At 45.2% G+C, this 15,000-nt stretch overlaps 1 protein-coding gene across 1 annotated transcript in view; it reads right to left on the reverse strand.

Annotated features, from left to right (window-relative positions):
- Positions 1-13,789, reverse strand: part of TBL3 (transducin beta like 3) — a 113,253-nt gene extending 99,464 nt beyond the window's left edge. The window contains exons 1-2 of the mRNA XM_085886226.1: positions 13,673-13,789; positions 11,372-11,497 (exon numbers count right to left, since the gene is read on the reverse strand). Coding sequence (XP_085742352.1) covers positions 11,372-11,439 — 68 coding nt within the window. The 5' untranslated portion in view covers positions 11,440-11,497; positions 13,673-13,789. The remainder of the gene's footprint in view (positions 1-11,371; positions 11,498-13,672) is intronic.
- Positions 13,790-15,000: the final 1,211 nt, after the last annotated feature.

Consider the following 15,000-nt stretch of genomic DNA (forward strand, 5'->3'; position numbering starts at 1 on the left):
TGTGTGAGAACGTGTGACCTTGTCTCACTCCTTTGTTGATGTTGATCTCACAACTTCCTTTGTGCAGCATCACTCTCGTTGCACAATCTGTGTAAATATCTTTCAGTAATTCAATATATTTCCTTTCCACTCCTTGTTGATGTAATGAGAACAGCACCAACTGTGTTTCTACCTGAAAGAGGTTTATTATATTCCTGCCATTTTTCCTTGGTGGTTGATTGATGGTGTGTACATGGTCCATGCTGGAATATCCACTTCTGAAGCATGCCAGCTCTCTTGGTTGGTTGCTATATAGAATGTCCTCTATTCCATTGGTCAGGACAGAGTGTGCTTTCACATCGTGAACTTTGTTCCGTTTACTTGTCCAACCAATAGCAGTGGTGCAGGTGTAGTTAAAAAAAAAAAATCTGATTTCGAACCAATAATTTTGCCGGACATGACTAAGGGTCTCGAAGACGTCTACCTCATGGGACGAAGAGAGGAAGAAAAGGCTGTAACTTCTGGTAGCTCCCATTTTACACCCTCATCGTTCTCCTTGTCTGGCGATCTGATGTGGCGAAGATGGCGAAGTGATAGTCCTATAGACTGAACTTCATCGTGGGAGATTCCAATGATCTTTCCAAGGACTCGGTTTACACAGCGTGGAGCTGAGGAAGATGTGAGGGAGGGAGCCAGCCCAGAGTGGAGAGCAGTACTCCATCAAGCTACAGAAGAAAGCCTTGTAGATGGATCGGAGTTCAGGAGTGCCAAGGAAGGACTTTGTATGACGGAGGATGCCCAGTCTGCAGCTGGCTTTGGAATCCAACTTAGAAATGTGCTTTGCCCAAGAAAGATCATGGCTGATAGTGAGGCCCAGGAGTTTGAATGACTGAACTTCCTCAAGAGGATTGTTAAGAAAGTTTATGGGGTGGGTTGGTTGCCAGATGGTCCTTTCGGTGAGAGATAGTGAGAGTGTGAGATTTGTCGGGATTTAAGGAAATATTCCAAGTGTTAGACCACCTTGTGATTTTTTTTTCAAGGTCTGAAGACAGGGAAGAGGCTGCAGCCTGTCCCTCTGGAGGATGAGGGATGCTACGGCAGAGGGTGGAATCATAAGGAAATAGATAGAGGATTTTCCACCAGTCAGAGAGATTATTGATGAAGATCAGGAATAGGACTGGGCCTAAAACACTGCTTTGGGGCACTCCAGCCTTGATAGCAAGAGGAGATGAAAGGATTCCGTTGAGTGCCTCACCTTGGCTATGAGAGTCGAGGAAGCCATGTGTGGAGTTGGCATTGGATGCCACAGGCAGAAAGTTTGGAGAGTAAGGTGGGATGCCAGACTGTTTCAAAAGCACAAGATATGTCGAGAAAGATGGCTCCGATTTAATGTCGGACATTGAGGGCTTCCATCCATTGCTGGGAGAGTAGAAGCAGCATGTTCAAGGTGGAGTGACCTCATCTGAAACCAGATTGGTGAGGTGAGATGAGGTTTTTAGAAAAAAGGAAGGATTTCACATAAACTGTGATGATGAATTCCATTACCTTGCTGGTGATTGGAAGTAAGCTGAGATGTCTGTGGTTGAGGGGATCAGTTTTTGCTCATTTTTTTTATGTAGTGCAGTAATGTTTGTGGATTTCCAAGCAGATCGAAGATGATCTTGGGCAAACAATAGGGTGAAAAGGGCAGAGAGAGGATGTGCAAGAGCAGCAGAACAGGTTTTTAGGACATGTGAGCTGATGCCGGTCCAGGAGCAGAGTCAGAGTTGAGGGTCGAAAGAATCTCCTTTATCTTCTCAGATGCAAAAGACACAGAGTCCAGAAGCAGTTGGGTACAACTGAGAAGGATGGGGACTGAGAATGAGGGGTTGGGGATACAAGATTTGGAAGCAAACACAGAATTGAAGCGTTTGGCCTTGTCATTAGTGGAGTTGGCTGTGGTGCCATTTGAAGAGAGGGAAGGAATGGAATGGAATCATATACCAGAGACAGACTTAACAAGGTGCCACCATGGTTTTGAAGAGGGAGACAAGTTTGAAAGTTCAATCTTGAGGTTGGACAGATGTTGTTTTCTGGCTCTCCTGAGAGTGCACACCCACTTGTTGTAGACTTCCTGTATTGCACTGAGATTGCCTTCAGTCAGATTTGCCTTCCAAGAAGTGAAGGCAAGTTGTTTCAGCGCAACCGTTTCACCACAGGATTCAGTGTACTGTGGACGGGAAGAAGGGGAGAGAGAGAGAGAGAGAGAGAGAGAGGGAGAGAGAGAGAGAGAGAGAGAGAGAGAGAGAGAGAGAGAGAGAGAGAGAACGAGAGAGAGAGAGAGAGAGAGAGAGAGAGAGAGAGAGAGAGAGAGAGAGAGAGAGAGAGAGAGAGAGAGAGAGAGAGAGAGAGAGAGAGAGAGAGAGAGAGAGAGAGAGAGAGAGAGAGAGAGAGAGAGAGAGAGAGAGAGAGAGAGAGAGAGAGAGAGAGAGAACGAGAGAGAGAGAGAGAGAGAGAGAGAGAGAGAGAGAGAGAGAGAGAGAGAGAGAGAGAGAGAGAGAGAGAGAGAGAGAGAGAGAGAGAGAGAGAGAGAGAGAGAGAGAGAGAGAGAGAGAGAGAGAGAGAGAGAGAGAGAGAGAGAGAGAGAGAGAGAGAGAGAGAGAGAGAGAGAGAGAGAGAGAGAGAGAGAGAGAGAGAGAGAGAGAGAGAGAGAGAGAGAGAGAGAGAGAGAGAGAGAGAGAGAGAGAGAGAGAGAGAGAGAGAGAGAGAGAGAGAGAGAGAGAGAGAGAGCGAGAGAGAGAGAGAGAGAGAGAGAGAGAGAGAGAGAGAGAGAGAGAGAGAGAGAGAGAGAGAGAGAGAGAGCGAGAGAGAGAGAGAGAGAGAGAGAGAGAGAGAGAGAGAGAGAGAGAGAGAGAGAGAGAGAGAGAGAGAGAGAGAGAGAGAGAGAGAGAGAGAGAGAGAGAGAGAGAGAGAGAGAGAGAACGAGAGAACGAGAGAACGAGAGAACGAGAGAACGAGTTCTCTACCTTTGTCTTCTTCTCCACCCTTGTTAAGTCCCACTTTCATGTTGAAATCACATCTAATCAAGTTATAATGTGCTTTTGATGTTTTCAGCATTTCTGTTATCTCTTCATACATTGTGTCTTCCTCTTCGTCTCCATGTGCTTGATGTTGGGGCATACACCTGGATTATTTAGCTTAGAAAATCTCTCCCCTGCCTTCTAACTTTACTAAGTGCTATAATGTCCCAATCTACTCCTTCAAGTTCCTCCTCAAGCTCTATTCATCGGTCGTCTCCGAGTAGGGATCTAACATTGTATGTGGCAACTCTTCGATTCTGGTGATGGCCTGTATGAACCCAGGGATTCTAAGCACCCCCTGTTCCTTGCATGGTCGAGCCACCATCTTGGTCCAGGGCTTTGGAATTGCTGGTGACTGTGGGCCATTGTTTTTTTTCTGGCATACTCATCATGCTGGCTTCGGCCGACCCCTCCACACCGACCTTGCGTGGGTTGGAAGGGAGATTTTTATTTCAGAGATCCATCTCCACGACTAACTGCCTTACTAGGCTGACAACTTAGTCTGTGCACAAGTAGCAATCACTGCTTAGTTTTGTGGATGGCCGATGACTCTTAAGTGAGCTCCTACGTCCTTTAATGGATCTTGTTTTTAGTTCTACCAGGGAGTCCAGGCACCGTCCTCACCAGTTTCCAAATTTAAACTAGTGAGGCAGACAGTTTAGTCACCATCAACTCGACCCTGAAAGCAGGTAGTACTGGCTTACAGGGTATCAGGAGCAGATCTTGCGACCTGTCAAAGAGGTATTACATTACCAGACTTGCACTGCAATACATGTGATTATATATATATATATATATATATATATATATATATATATATATATATATATATATATATATATATATGTGTGTTGCATCGGGCTGTAATACATGTGATGATGATGACGATGATGATGATGATGATGATGATGATGATGATGATACGTATGCATTAGATAGATGAGCCTCTCTCCCCCACCCCCCTTCTTTATTGTGTTTCTAACTAATACAGCCCATCGTGTTGAAAGTTTCTTTCCCGCATCTGTCTTGGTCTAGTGCCTCCAAACACCGTGGGAATCAACCAAAATTTGGCGTCTTTTCATGACCAAAAGTGGATCAAAAATGATACATGCCCGCAACAGCTGGAACCAATAGGGTAGTGAGCGCAAATCATGCCACATATGATCCCGCCCCTTGATAATGCCATCAATCAGGGGGACGTATCGATTGGATCAGAAAGAGTTGATGTCCCCAAATTAACTAACCAATTGGAGATGAGCCGAGCAGAGCACAGAACGGAAACAGGCGGAGTTACAGGTATGAGTAACTATAGAAGGCCCCACACCTCATGTCTTTGCTTTGAGCTTGGTCTTTTTGGGGATTGGTTCTTTCAAGAGAATCTGGCTTTGCTCTTTTAAGAGCCGGTTTCTTCTGTCTGAAGTTCCAGACATTGCTGCTTGCCTGCCTTCCTGCATTCTTTGGCATTTCTGTGGGTCCCATCAGCGGACCATGGCACCTCTCGCGGCAATGTACTGGTGTGTGTTGTGCGGGGCATGGGAGTATGGACCAGTTGCCATATACATCTCAGTGTGCTGGCGTTGAGGGGTGAGGAGGGGTGGAATGAGGATGGTCATGGTGTGAAGCTTGTGGCTGTCGGTGTTTGGCATAGTCCCAGGGCATCAACCAAATAAAGATCAGGACGCTAGGGTGCCATTCACCGTGGTCACAGGGGACACTCATGTCCTCTAGTAGTTGTGGGCTTGCAGCTCATGCAACCAACCAGAACATGCCAGTTCCCTGGAATGGTCGCACCAGGTTAGGTGAGTCCATCTGTCTATCCACAACTGTGTCCCTATCTCTATCCCTGTTGGATGACGGATGGGCCCATGTGATAAAAGTGCCAAGCGACTTGAGTGTAGAGTAAGTACATTCCAATGAGGTGTAAAACTATAAGCAGAAAGAGGCCAGGATGGTTGGGTAGTGAGATAAGGAATGCTATGAAGGAGAAGCAGAAAGCATTTATGAGGAATAAAATCACAGGACTGGAGTTAGATTTATATCACTATCGGAGTAAAGAGGTAAGTGAAGAAAATATCTCGGCAAGCCAAAAGAGAGGATGAGAAGGACATGGCTAAGAATATTAAACATACTCGCAAGGCTTTCTTTAAGTATATCAGGGGAAAATAACAGGTTAGGACTAGTGTGGACCCATTGAGGAATATCACCGGGAGAGTGGTTAGTGAGGAAAGTGAGATGGCAGGCTTATTAAACAGGTATCTTGCGACAACTTTTACACAAGAACAGTCAGGAGAATTGCCAATAGCTGAGAGTATCTGTGAAGGAGGTGAGGAAGGGCTTTTATAGAAGATCCAGGTTCGAGTGGAGGAGGTGAAGGAACAGCTAGGAAATCTAAGAGTAGATAAGGCTCTGGGACCAGATAATGTGCACCCGAGAGTATTTATGGAGGGGGCTGAGCAGGTAAGCGAGATGTTAATGGATATTTTCAACAGTTCTCTGGAGTCAGGACAGGTACCGGAGGATTGGAGAGTAGCAAATGTAACAACATTATTTAGGAAAGGATTCAGATAAGAATTGGGAAACTGTAGACCTGTTAGTTTGACTTCAGTTGTGGGGAACATGTTGGAGACATTAAGGACCAGATGAGGAACCATTTAAACAAATACAAACTAATTAAAGGTAGTCAGCATGGGTTTAAGAAAAGGTAGGTCTTGTCGAACAAATCTTTTGGAGTTCTATGAAGCAGTGTCTGATTGGGTGGATGAGGGAAAGGCAGCGGACATAGGATATCTCAACCTTAAGAAGGCATTTGATAAGGTACCACATCGGAGGTTGTTAGCCAAAGTGAGGGCTTGTGGAGTGGCTGGTCAAGTAGCTAATTGGATTGCATACTGGCTCAGTGATAGTAAGCAAAGAGTGGCTGTGAGTGGGAGGATGTCTAACTGAGAGGATGTAAGTAGCGGGGTACCAAAGGGATCAGTACTCGGACCATTACTATTCATTATTTACATCAACGATTTGGATAATGGGGTAAAGAGTAAGCTTTCCAAATTTATGGATGACACAAAGCTTGGAGGTAAGATGGATAGCAGAGGGGGTGATGATCAGTTTCAGGAAAGTATTGATACTTTGTATGGATTGGGCAAAAGATTGACAGATGGGATTTAACCTGAGCAAGTGTAAGGTGTTGGGGATGGGGAAGAACAATGAAAATAGAGATTACAGGATGTAAGGGGCAATGTTAGAGCGAGTCACACAGGAGAAAGATCTGGGGGGTGGTAATAGATATGGGAGGTAAGCAGGCAGCACAGTGCCAGGCAGCGACAGGAAAAGCAAGTTGGGTTTTAGGCTGTATCCGGTGGGGGATCATTTATAAATCAAAAGAGGTGGTGTTACCATTGTACAGAAATTTAGTGAGGCCCACATTTAGAACATTGTGTACAGTTTTGGTCACCACAACTCAGGAAGGACATTGATGCCATAAAGAGGGTTCAGCGTAGGGCTATTGGACTGATTCCGGGCCTCAACTATGAGACTCAGCTATGAGGAGCGGCTATAGGAGACAGGGCTTTATTCACTAGAACGTAGGCGGTTACGAAGCGATATGATGGAGATGTTTAAGATAATGAAAGGTATAGATAAAATAAGTGAAGATTAATTATTCAACAGAGTGGACAGTGATAGAACCAGGGACCATAGCCTGAGAGTAAAGAAGAGGAGAGTGAAGATGGCAGTAAGCTGGGGGACTTTTACTCACAGAGTAGTCAATGCATGGAATGGTCTCCCTGGAAAGGTAGTGGCAGCAGAAAAAGTAGACACGTTTAAATTAGAATTAGATAGGTACCTGGAAGTTATGGAGATGGAGGGGTATGAGGATGTTGATAAGACCTTTAGGTAGCTTGAGCATTGATGGGTGATTGTGTATGGAGTGCTGTTGGTGGGGGTCTTGTCAAGGGGGGTTGTGTAGTTGAGGTTGTGTGTGTGTGTGTTTTTTTTTAAGTCCATGTCACCTCCCCTGGAAGAAAAAAATATACAAAAAACTACAAAAAAACACCACATTTTGCATTTTATTATTTCGATCTTGTGTGGTGTTGATGTCGTGCAGGCATGATGGGCTGAATGTCCTCCACCTGTGTCTGATTTCCTTGTGACTGTACATATCCGATATTCCGAGGGTCGTGAGTGCTGCATACGGGTTACAGAGAATGTTTCCTTGTTTAAAATTTTGATATACATATGGATTGTGTAAATGAAACTGTTTGGTCTCTGTAAGTGTGGTGCATCTGTTAACCAAAGTGGTGGCATACGGTGGTGTGGAGGTTTATAGAATACTTCATCGGTCAAAGGTCATCGTGCGACGAGGTGAGCTTGGCCTCCTTAATGAGGTAAGCTGGGGTAAGCTGTCGGTAGTGTGGTGACTCGGCGGAAGCCTCGCTCGAACCTGTGGCTCCATCGGGTGGCGGCGCAGCACATAGGCCCAAACGCTTGCTCAGGAGACATGGGGCCGACTGGCTCTTCCGGTTGCATGGACGCGATTCACCGATTTGGACCGGAATTATCATGACTGACCGTGACTGCAATGATTTGGAGTGAGATGCCTCTTGGATTAAGTCCCGGGGTGGTCGTACACTCCAAAGCCAAATAGTGGAGCACGCATTGTTAAAATTTAACCCACCACCACGACGTCAGGCTCCAGTGAACATAACTGAGCAGAAGCAAGTTGGTTAGATTCTCCGATAGCTATAAAGGAAATGGAAGGGGAAGGCCCTCTGGAGGGTGAAGAAGAATTAACCCCCTCGGCTGGTACCTCTGCAAACATCTCCCAAGCTGAAACTCTGGTGCTAGAACAGGCCGCAGTGAGCAGCAGGCCGGCATCACCGGCGCAGCAGTGGGAGGATAATGCAGCTATAATGGCTATGCTGGGGCAAATGAGGGACATGAAGGTTGGGCAGGCTGATGCAAAAGCAAACCAAGCTGAGCTGGCCATAAGCTAAGCTGAGATGGCGGAGAATATGGAGGCTCTGGGAACTGACCTCATGGGTGTGAGAAGCACAGCAGAAGGTAACGGCCAGTCACGCGAGATCTATAGAGGGGCTGAAGGACATCAAGGGTTGCCAGGGGAGTAACATAAAGAAGGGGCAACTACGAGGGTAAAAAAGATAACGTCCGATCAGGATGATAAAAAGGGACAAATGAAAATGGAATGGCATTAATGAAGTGTACATCATTAGAGGGGAGATTGAAAGATATTGTGCCTGAGAGTGAAAGGGAATTTTAAATGCCAACAGGGGCATCACAGCAGGGAATGGGGAGTTCAGGAAGAGAAGAGGTTGAAGCATGTGTTGGGGAAAATTTGTGCAAGGCGCTCATGGCCTAAGAAGTGTTAGCGGTGTGTGAATTCATGCTGTGAGAGCCAGCGGAGAAGGCCGATCGCAAGGTGGAGCCAGCATTTGCTGCCAGCACAAAAATGTACGTGAGCACAAATGGGGCAAACGCCAAGAGTGGGCTTTGTGAAGGGACTCTCCATGGGGAGGTGTGCACCTGCGTGTTTGGTTGCATGTGTGTGGTGTGGAATGGAGTCCGCAGGCAATCCCCTTGTGCCCTAATCCGGTGCCGTGACGTGGATGTGTGCTGCCAACCACTGGTGTGCGAAGCTCGCACCTCGGTGCCCGCCAAGCTGCCAGCTAGGGAGGTTGAGGATGTGTCGCCCATGTGTGTCGGCTCAGTTGAGGGCGAGAATGCAAGTTCCATGGGCGCACCATCCGAATTCGCGTCCGAGATCACGGTACGGATCAATGTGGGAGAAATGCCGCTGGCAGTGTGCGAGCAGGGTGCCGGACTCGTAACTCATAACGCAGTTTAAGCATGCTAGTCTCGGTGGGGGAGAAGGTAAGCTTGTTTAGGAGTGGGCACATGTAGTATGAGCCTCGAGGAGGAAGGAGGAAGGAGCCTGGGGAAGCCATGTGCAGAGATTGACAGTTTCCGTTAGAATTTAAAACGGCTTCCCCAGGGTGTAGCATGTACGAGTCCGGTTCAGGGTGAACCGTCTGAGGGTGAGAAAAGGGGACCACTTGTGCGAGCATGCATGCGAGCAGGCCCTCATAGGTTAGTTAGCTTTGTTGTTTGGAAATGCTCTCACCAGGTTTTATGGCAAACCTGGCGGTTGAAATCGAAGCATTGTGATTTGAGCACAATTTATAGCATCAGAAAGCCATACAGAAAAGATCTGGATGTAAGGCAAATTAGGGTGGGAAATGGATTCCCTGAAAGCCTTGGAGCAAGGAAAAGAGGTGGAATTACCTGGCAGGTAAATTTGCATGGTGTTCCCCACGAGAATTGGCAGATAGATAGCAGAACCAGGATGTGCAGGGAGGAGTCACGTAGTGGACCCGAGAAGTGTGCACAGCAGACCTCTAGGCATGTGGAGAGGGCCAGATGGATGGCACGGCTTGACATGCACCTTGCAAGACGTGCCATGTGGGGATCGTGGCCCGTACTGCAGGAATGGCTGAAATGGGTGTGGCGACTGTGGGAGCTCTTCATGAGGTCCCTTGTGGACACCGCAGGGGTCGCAGAATGAGTGTCATGTTTTGTGGCATGAGTGTGTGCACTCGCACAAAGGCTGGAGCCTGGGTCCGTGGGGGGAAAACCACATTACCCAGAAGGTACGATAATTTAGTTTAGTTTGGAGGGTTAAGGACTGAGAAGGCAGGTTTAGAGCAAAGACAATTAGAGGATTAAAGGGATTAGATGACTTCATTTTAAATTGACATTGGGATTTTTCTCTGCTGAATTGGCATGATGGAGATTAGAGCTTTCCTCCTTCTTCATCATCTTTTCCAATGATTGAGGAATGATTGATGAGTTGTGTTGAGTGATGAGGTGTGTGCTCATATATTTGAGGGATTATGGAGTGAATGAATGGTACATTGAGGTTGCCTTAATGGAGATGAACCCGTGCCTTATTTGGCGTGAGAATAGTCGGGGTTCAGATAATTTGGTACAGGTAGTCGTTCTGCTGTTGGTGCTGGGTGAAGTGAAGCTCTGATTTGGAAAGGTGCAGTCGTTCATTCTTTTTCTTGCCTATGGCAGCTTGGCTGCTGGGTAGCTCTCATTTTGTTAGAGCTCAACTGTGCCACTGATGCTGTGCTCCTATAACCAGTGCACTGGTACTCATTTCACCGACCTTGGAAGGATGACAGGCTGAGTCAACCCCACCGGGTGTTTATTCAGCCACCAACGGGGATCAAGCTCAGGACCCTAAGATCCCAAGCCACTAAGAACCCGAACCACTAAGCCAACACGAGGCTTAACAGTTCATTGATCGGCTGGTAGTATGGCTCATTGGAAGTAGGTTGTTGTTGTGAAGAGCACCCTGAGCACTGTGAGCATGCTGGCCCAGAGTAAGTCATGGGACCCTGAGGGGCGATCCAGATTTGTGGGCCCAGGTACCCAGGGAGATTACCCGAGGCACCATGTGCCAGGAAGTGCACGGGGGAAGCCAGAGAGGGTTCCCACAGAATTTGGCTAGGAGCAGGAAAGCTTGGTGGTGCAGTACCAGAGTCGTCAGGTGGGTAGGCCTGCAGAAGGGAGTCACACTGCCCAATCACAATGTGTAGAGACACAGATGGAGAAATTGAGGGCCAGGCCCAAACTTGTTAAAGCATCATGAAGGACGGCGGGTAAATTGGTTGTGTAGAATCACAGTAGAGGGGGGTTAATGCTAATGAAATGAAAGTGGTTTTGATTATTCTAGGATAGAGTCGGGATTCTCCCTGACTCTATCCGAGAATCACCTTCCACAATAAACCTGTGCTGACAGAGAGGTCCTCCGACTTCGTTCTTCTGATGGTGCACATATTGATGCATTGCCCTGAATGTAAACCACTAGGGTGATAGTTTATAGCTGGATGGAGATTCTAGCTCAGGATAGACATCTCAAAGGTGAATGAGCCTACCTCTAAGCTCTCCTGCAAGCCTTCTTCAGATCGAGGGCCTCCATCCCTTATTAAGAGATGTAGAAGCATATTGAAAGTTGAGTGTCCTGAACGAAATCCAAATTAAACTGAGATTGGGAAACGCTTGATGTTGATGATGCACTGTGTGATATCTTTTATAATTGGAAGCAAGCTAACCAGCCGGGTAGTTGAAAGGATCCGTTTCGTTTTATTTATTGCACCTTATTGTGCATTGGATTGATGTTTGCTGTTTTCTGAGCAGATGCGAGATAACCAAATGTGAAATACAGGTTGAAGCCATCTGGGTCAGTGGCCTGAAATAGAATCATAAAGGCTGGGAAATAAATTTCTGGATGTTCTTGGGTGAAAAAAACTCACAATGTCCAGGTGGTGAGAATAGAGGGAACAGTGCACGAGTTTTTGACGAAAACACCGAGTTGAGACATTCAGCCTTGTCTCAGACTGAGTCAGCTGTGAGGTGTGTCGAGGTGGATTTGACGTGACCTAGGGGATATAGGGAGAACACACACCATAGATAATCTTAATGAGGCACTACCAACGCTTTGAAGACGGAGACAGGTTGGAGAGTTTAGCCTTAAGACTTGCCAGATGATTTCTGGCTTGCCGAAGGATCGATACACGTTTTTTTTTTTGCGAGCCTCGAAGAATGACCCAAGGTTGCCCACAGGTTATCAGCGATAAGCAAACAAACATCCCTTTTATCTTATACAATATATGCAGCATGATATCAAGTTACAAGTCTTGTGCAATTGTTTTCCATTAGAAAAAGCAGTGGAGTCCTTTAATAATTATTACGTATGCACCGGTCGATGGGAGGGAGAGTTCGCATGGCTCGGGAATACAGATGGGAGAGGAGTAAGACCAAAAAGATCTATCATACTTCCCAATCTAATGAATAGGTGGCTCCGAACTGTGAACATGAATAAAAATCATTGAAAACTTTAAGGACATTGTAGTATGGCTGGATAATATCCACCTGCTATCCTCATCTTCTGGCATGACCAAAAGCAAAATGTGAACATCAACAACTGAGCTACACCTGTTAACTTAATCTCAAAGCAAAAACACAGAACTAATGTGCATCACACAGTTGCACTTGTGAAAAGTGACTGCAATTTCGAATCGTTAATGCTCTTTCCAGAAGTATATTGTCGTAGCTTTTATTTTGGCCTGAAAGGTCACTTGTAGACATCGGGGGTCTTCGAACCAGGAGGAAATCACTGGGATTCCCATGCCCAGCCCCCAACAGTCCAGCTGCTTTGATCTGTGTGCCCTCTTTCCCAGAAGGAATCCCTTTATCCCCTTGAGAACAAGGTTCAGAGTTTCCCTTTTGAAGTCGGTCTGGGATGAGTCGAGAAGGCAGGCAGCTGTCCAACCTTTCACAAACATTCAATTGTGGCGCTCTTTTAGCAAGAGAACATCACTCAGTGGGCACACATGTACGCTGCTGATTTTAGGTTCAGTATCAGACGCACATTTTTAAGCACACTGGATGACTATTTTTGGAATCTGTAGGGGTTTGGATACTGCGTAAATGTAAATGTGAGTCAAAATTTAGTGTTGATTGAAATGGTTGAAAAAAAAAAAAAAACGTGGACAATTACTTTGAGGACTACTGGTTAAAGGAGGACAAAAGCACGTCGACTCAAAGAGAAGGAAGTCGTGCACACTGAACCACTCCTTTTAGTGGGGTCAGATCATGCCTCCAAAATCATTGGATGGATGTCAGCGCGTTAACTGAAGTTCTTTATCAATAAGTAGCAAAGACACTAAGTTGGTGATATTGTGAAAAGGTTAGGATTGAAGTATGAGCAAAAGGTTAACATTGTCATAAGCTAAATGAAGTACTTTAAACATATTCATGATTTTACATATATACATATATATATATATATATATATATATATATATATATATATATATATATATATATACATATATTAGTTGGGTACGCTTACACATTGTGCAAGCAGACGAGCCATGCTTCCCCATTCTCAGGTTGCTCTCCTACATTTGATATTTTTTTCTTCAATTATTTATATTTACATTTAGGGATGTTTTCTGATGGTTCTGTGATTTTTTTCCTGGTGTATCAGCTTCAATGTGTCCGTCGGTACACAAAATTACCATGCTTCCCCATTGTCCTGAATTGCTCACCTGGATTTATTTTTTTTCCATTTATTTATATTTTCATTTATGGATGTTGTCGTATTAGCCCGGGGGCCAGTGGCCAGCATCCCCCCCCCCTTTGGGACAATTTTTCACTGACTTCACTCGGAGTGGCGACCTGCCCAGGATTGTGCCTGATAGCCCAGGACACCGTTTTGGCAGCACTGACGCTGTCTTCAGAGTATGGACCCGATGGATGCATGAACCGATGGTTCTGTGATCGTTTCCTGGTGTATTGGCTTCGATATCAATCGGCATGCAAAATTTCAGCTTTCCATATCACCCGGAAGGTACTGATCGTTAATATCAGTGAGTCAGAGGTTCAAAAGATCTTTATATATATATATATATATATATATATTAGATATACCAAGTATAGTAAAAGTTCTGAATTGAAATCAAGAATAAATTTGAAGCTAATCGAATCTAAATTGTCAGGCAAGCAGTGACTTAAGAAAAGAAAAAAAATAAATAAAAGAAAAAAGGAACCTTTTTCAAACAGAAGTTATTCCTCCAGAAGAAAGTTCCACATGGATCAACAACTGCAACTCCTCTCCTCATCTTGTGGTGCATCTGTACATTCTTGTGCTCCTGTTTCTCGTTTGGCCCACGTTGGGTCTGTTGACCATTTATTTGCTCAAAGTTGTTCCATTCTTTCAAGGTCTTAATAACAGAAACAAAAATCATAAAAATAGGAATGTATTTTGTTCAAAGCATCCCAGTAAGGATATCAAATACAAAAATCCCAGTGCCAACATCATCGAATCCATTTATATGACAGGAAAGCACGAGACATTGCTGCATTCGGCCTCACTCAAAAATTTAAAATTTAGGTGATTGGAAAAACAGGAAAGAAAGAAAAAAATGCACAAAAAAAAACATTCCTCACATCCACCAGTCACAATTCATTTTCTCAAGCCATGTGTCCTTCACATCAAGGCAAGCCTCACCACATGAGCGGCACAGAGCAAAGAAAGGCAATTCCTCTTCATTCACAATCCTTACATTCCATCCGTCCACAAACATTAGCGGCTAATGATCAAAGAGGAACGAAGAAAAGAATTCCCATTACTTGCAACAATTATCAATCTATTTCCCAAATGGTTGAATGAGATCACATAGCATTGCATTTGTCATTGAAACCTTTGTTCCACGTTCTAAAATAAGCCAGTCACCATGATGTGTGTGTGCTCCGATAGCCCCCACAAAAATTTGGAAAGAACTCCAAAGGAACCATTTGAAACCACATGAGTGGACAGTCACATCTGAACTGCCAGGCCACGATCCAATTATGTGTTTTTAAAAACATTTTATGGAGACATATGCTGGACGAACCCAGGAAAGGAGTACACAACATCATCTCTTTGCCAGAAGTACGAAGATGATACAGTGTTTGTAAAAGACCTTTAGATAGTTGGCAAGAAAAGCACACACAAAATTACTCATCATGAAAAAAACACTAATTTTGAAGAATTATTATTTTGCATTCAGCCGATGGCTGCTGGTTGTATCATTTCTGGGGGTGCGGCTGTGCCGCTGATGCATTGCCCCGTTTACAGCAAGCTGGTACTCATTTTGTTCACCTCAAAAGGATGGCAGGCTCAGTCAACCCAGCTGTTGACTGAGCTGGGTTGACTGAGTTGACTGAGCAACAATCGACTTCATGAAGTGAGAAATGCCCATCGAGTTGAGCGAGCTGCTCAAAGAAGAGGATGCAGAGGTACAAGAGATCAGATCACAGGTCTGTGCATGGGAATATCAAAGGAAGGTAGATCTCTGATTTATAGATTACTAGACATTTTACCCATCGCTCTGCT

This window comes from Eptatretus burgeri, chromosome 1, assembly GCF_056783735.1.
Source record: "Eptatretus burgeri isolate ZD-2024b chromosome 1, Ebu_testis_v1, whole genome shotgun sequence".
NCBI classification, from domain to species: Eukaryota; Metazoa; Chordata; class Myxini; order Myxiniformes; family Myxinidae; genus Eptatretus; species Eptatretus burgeri.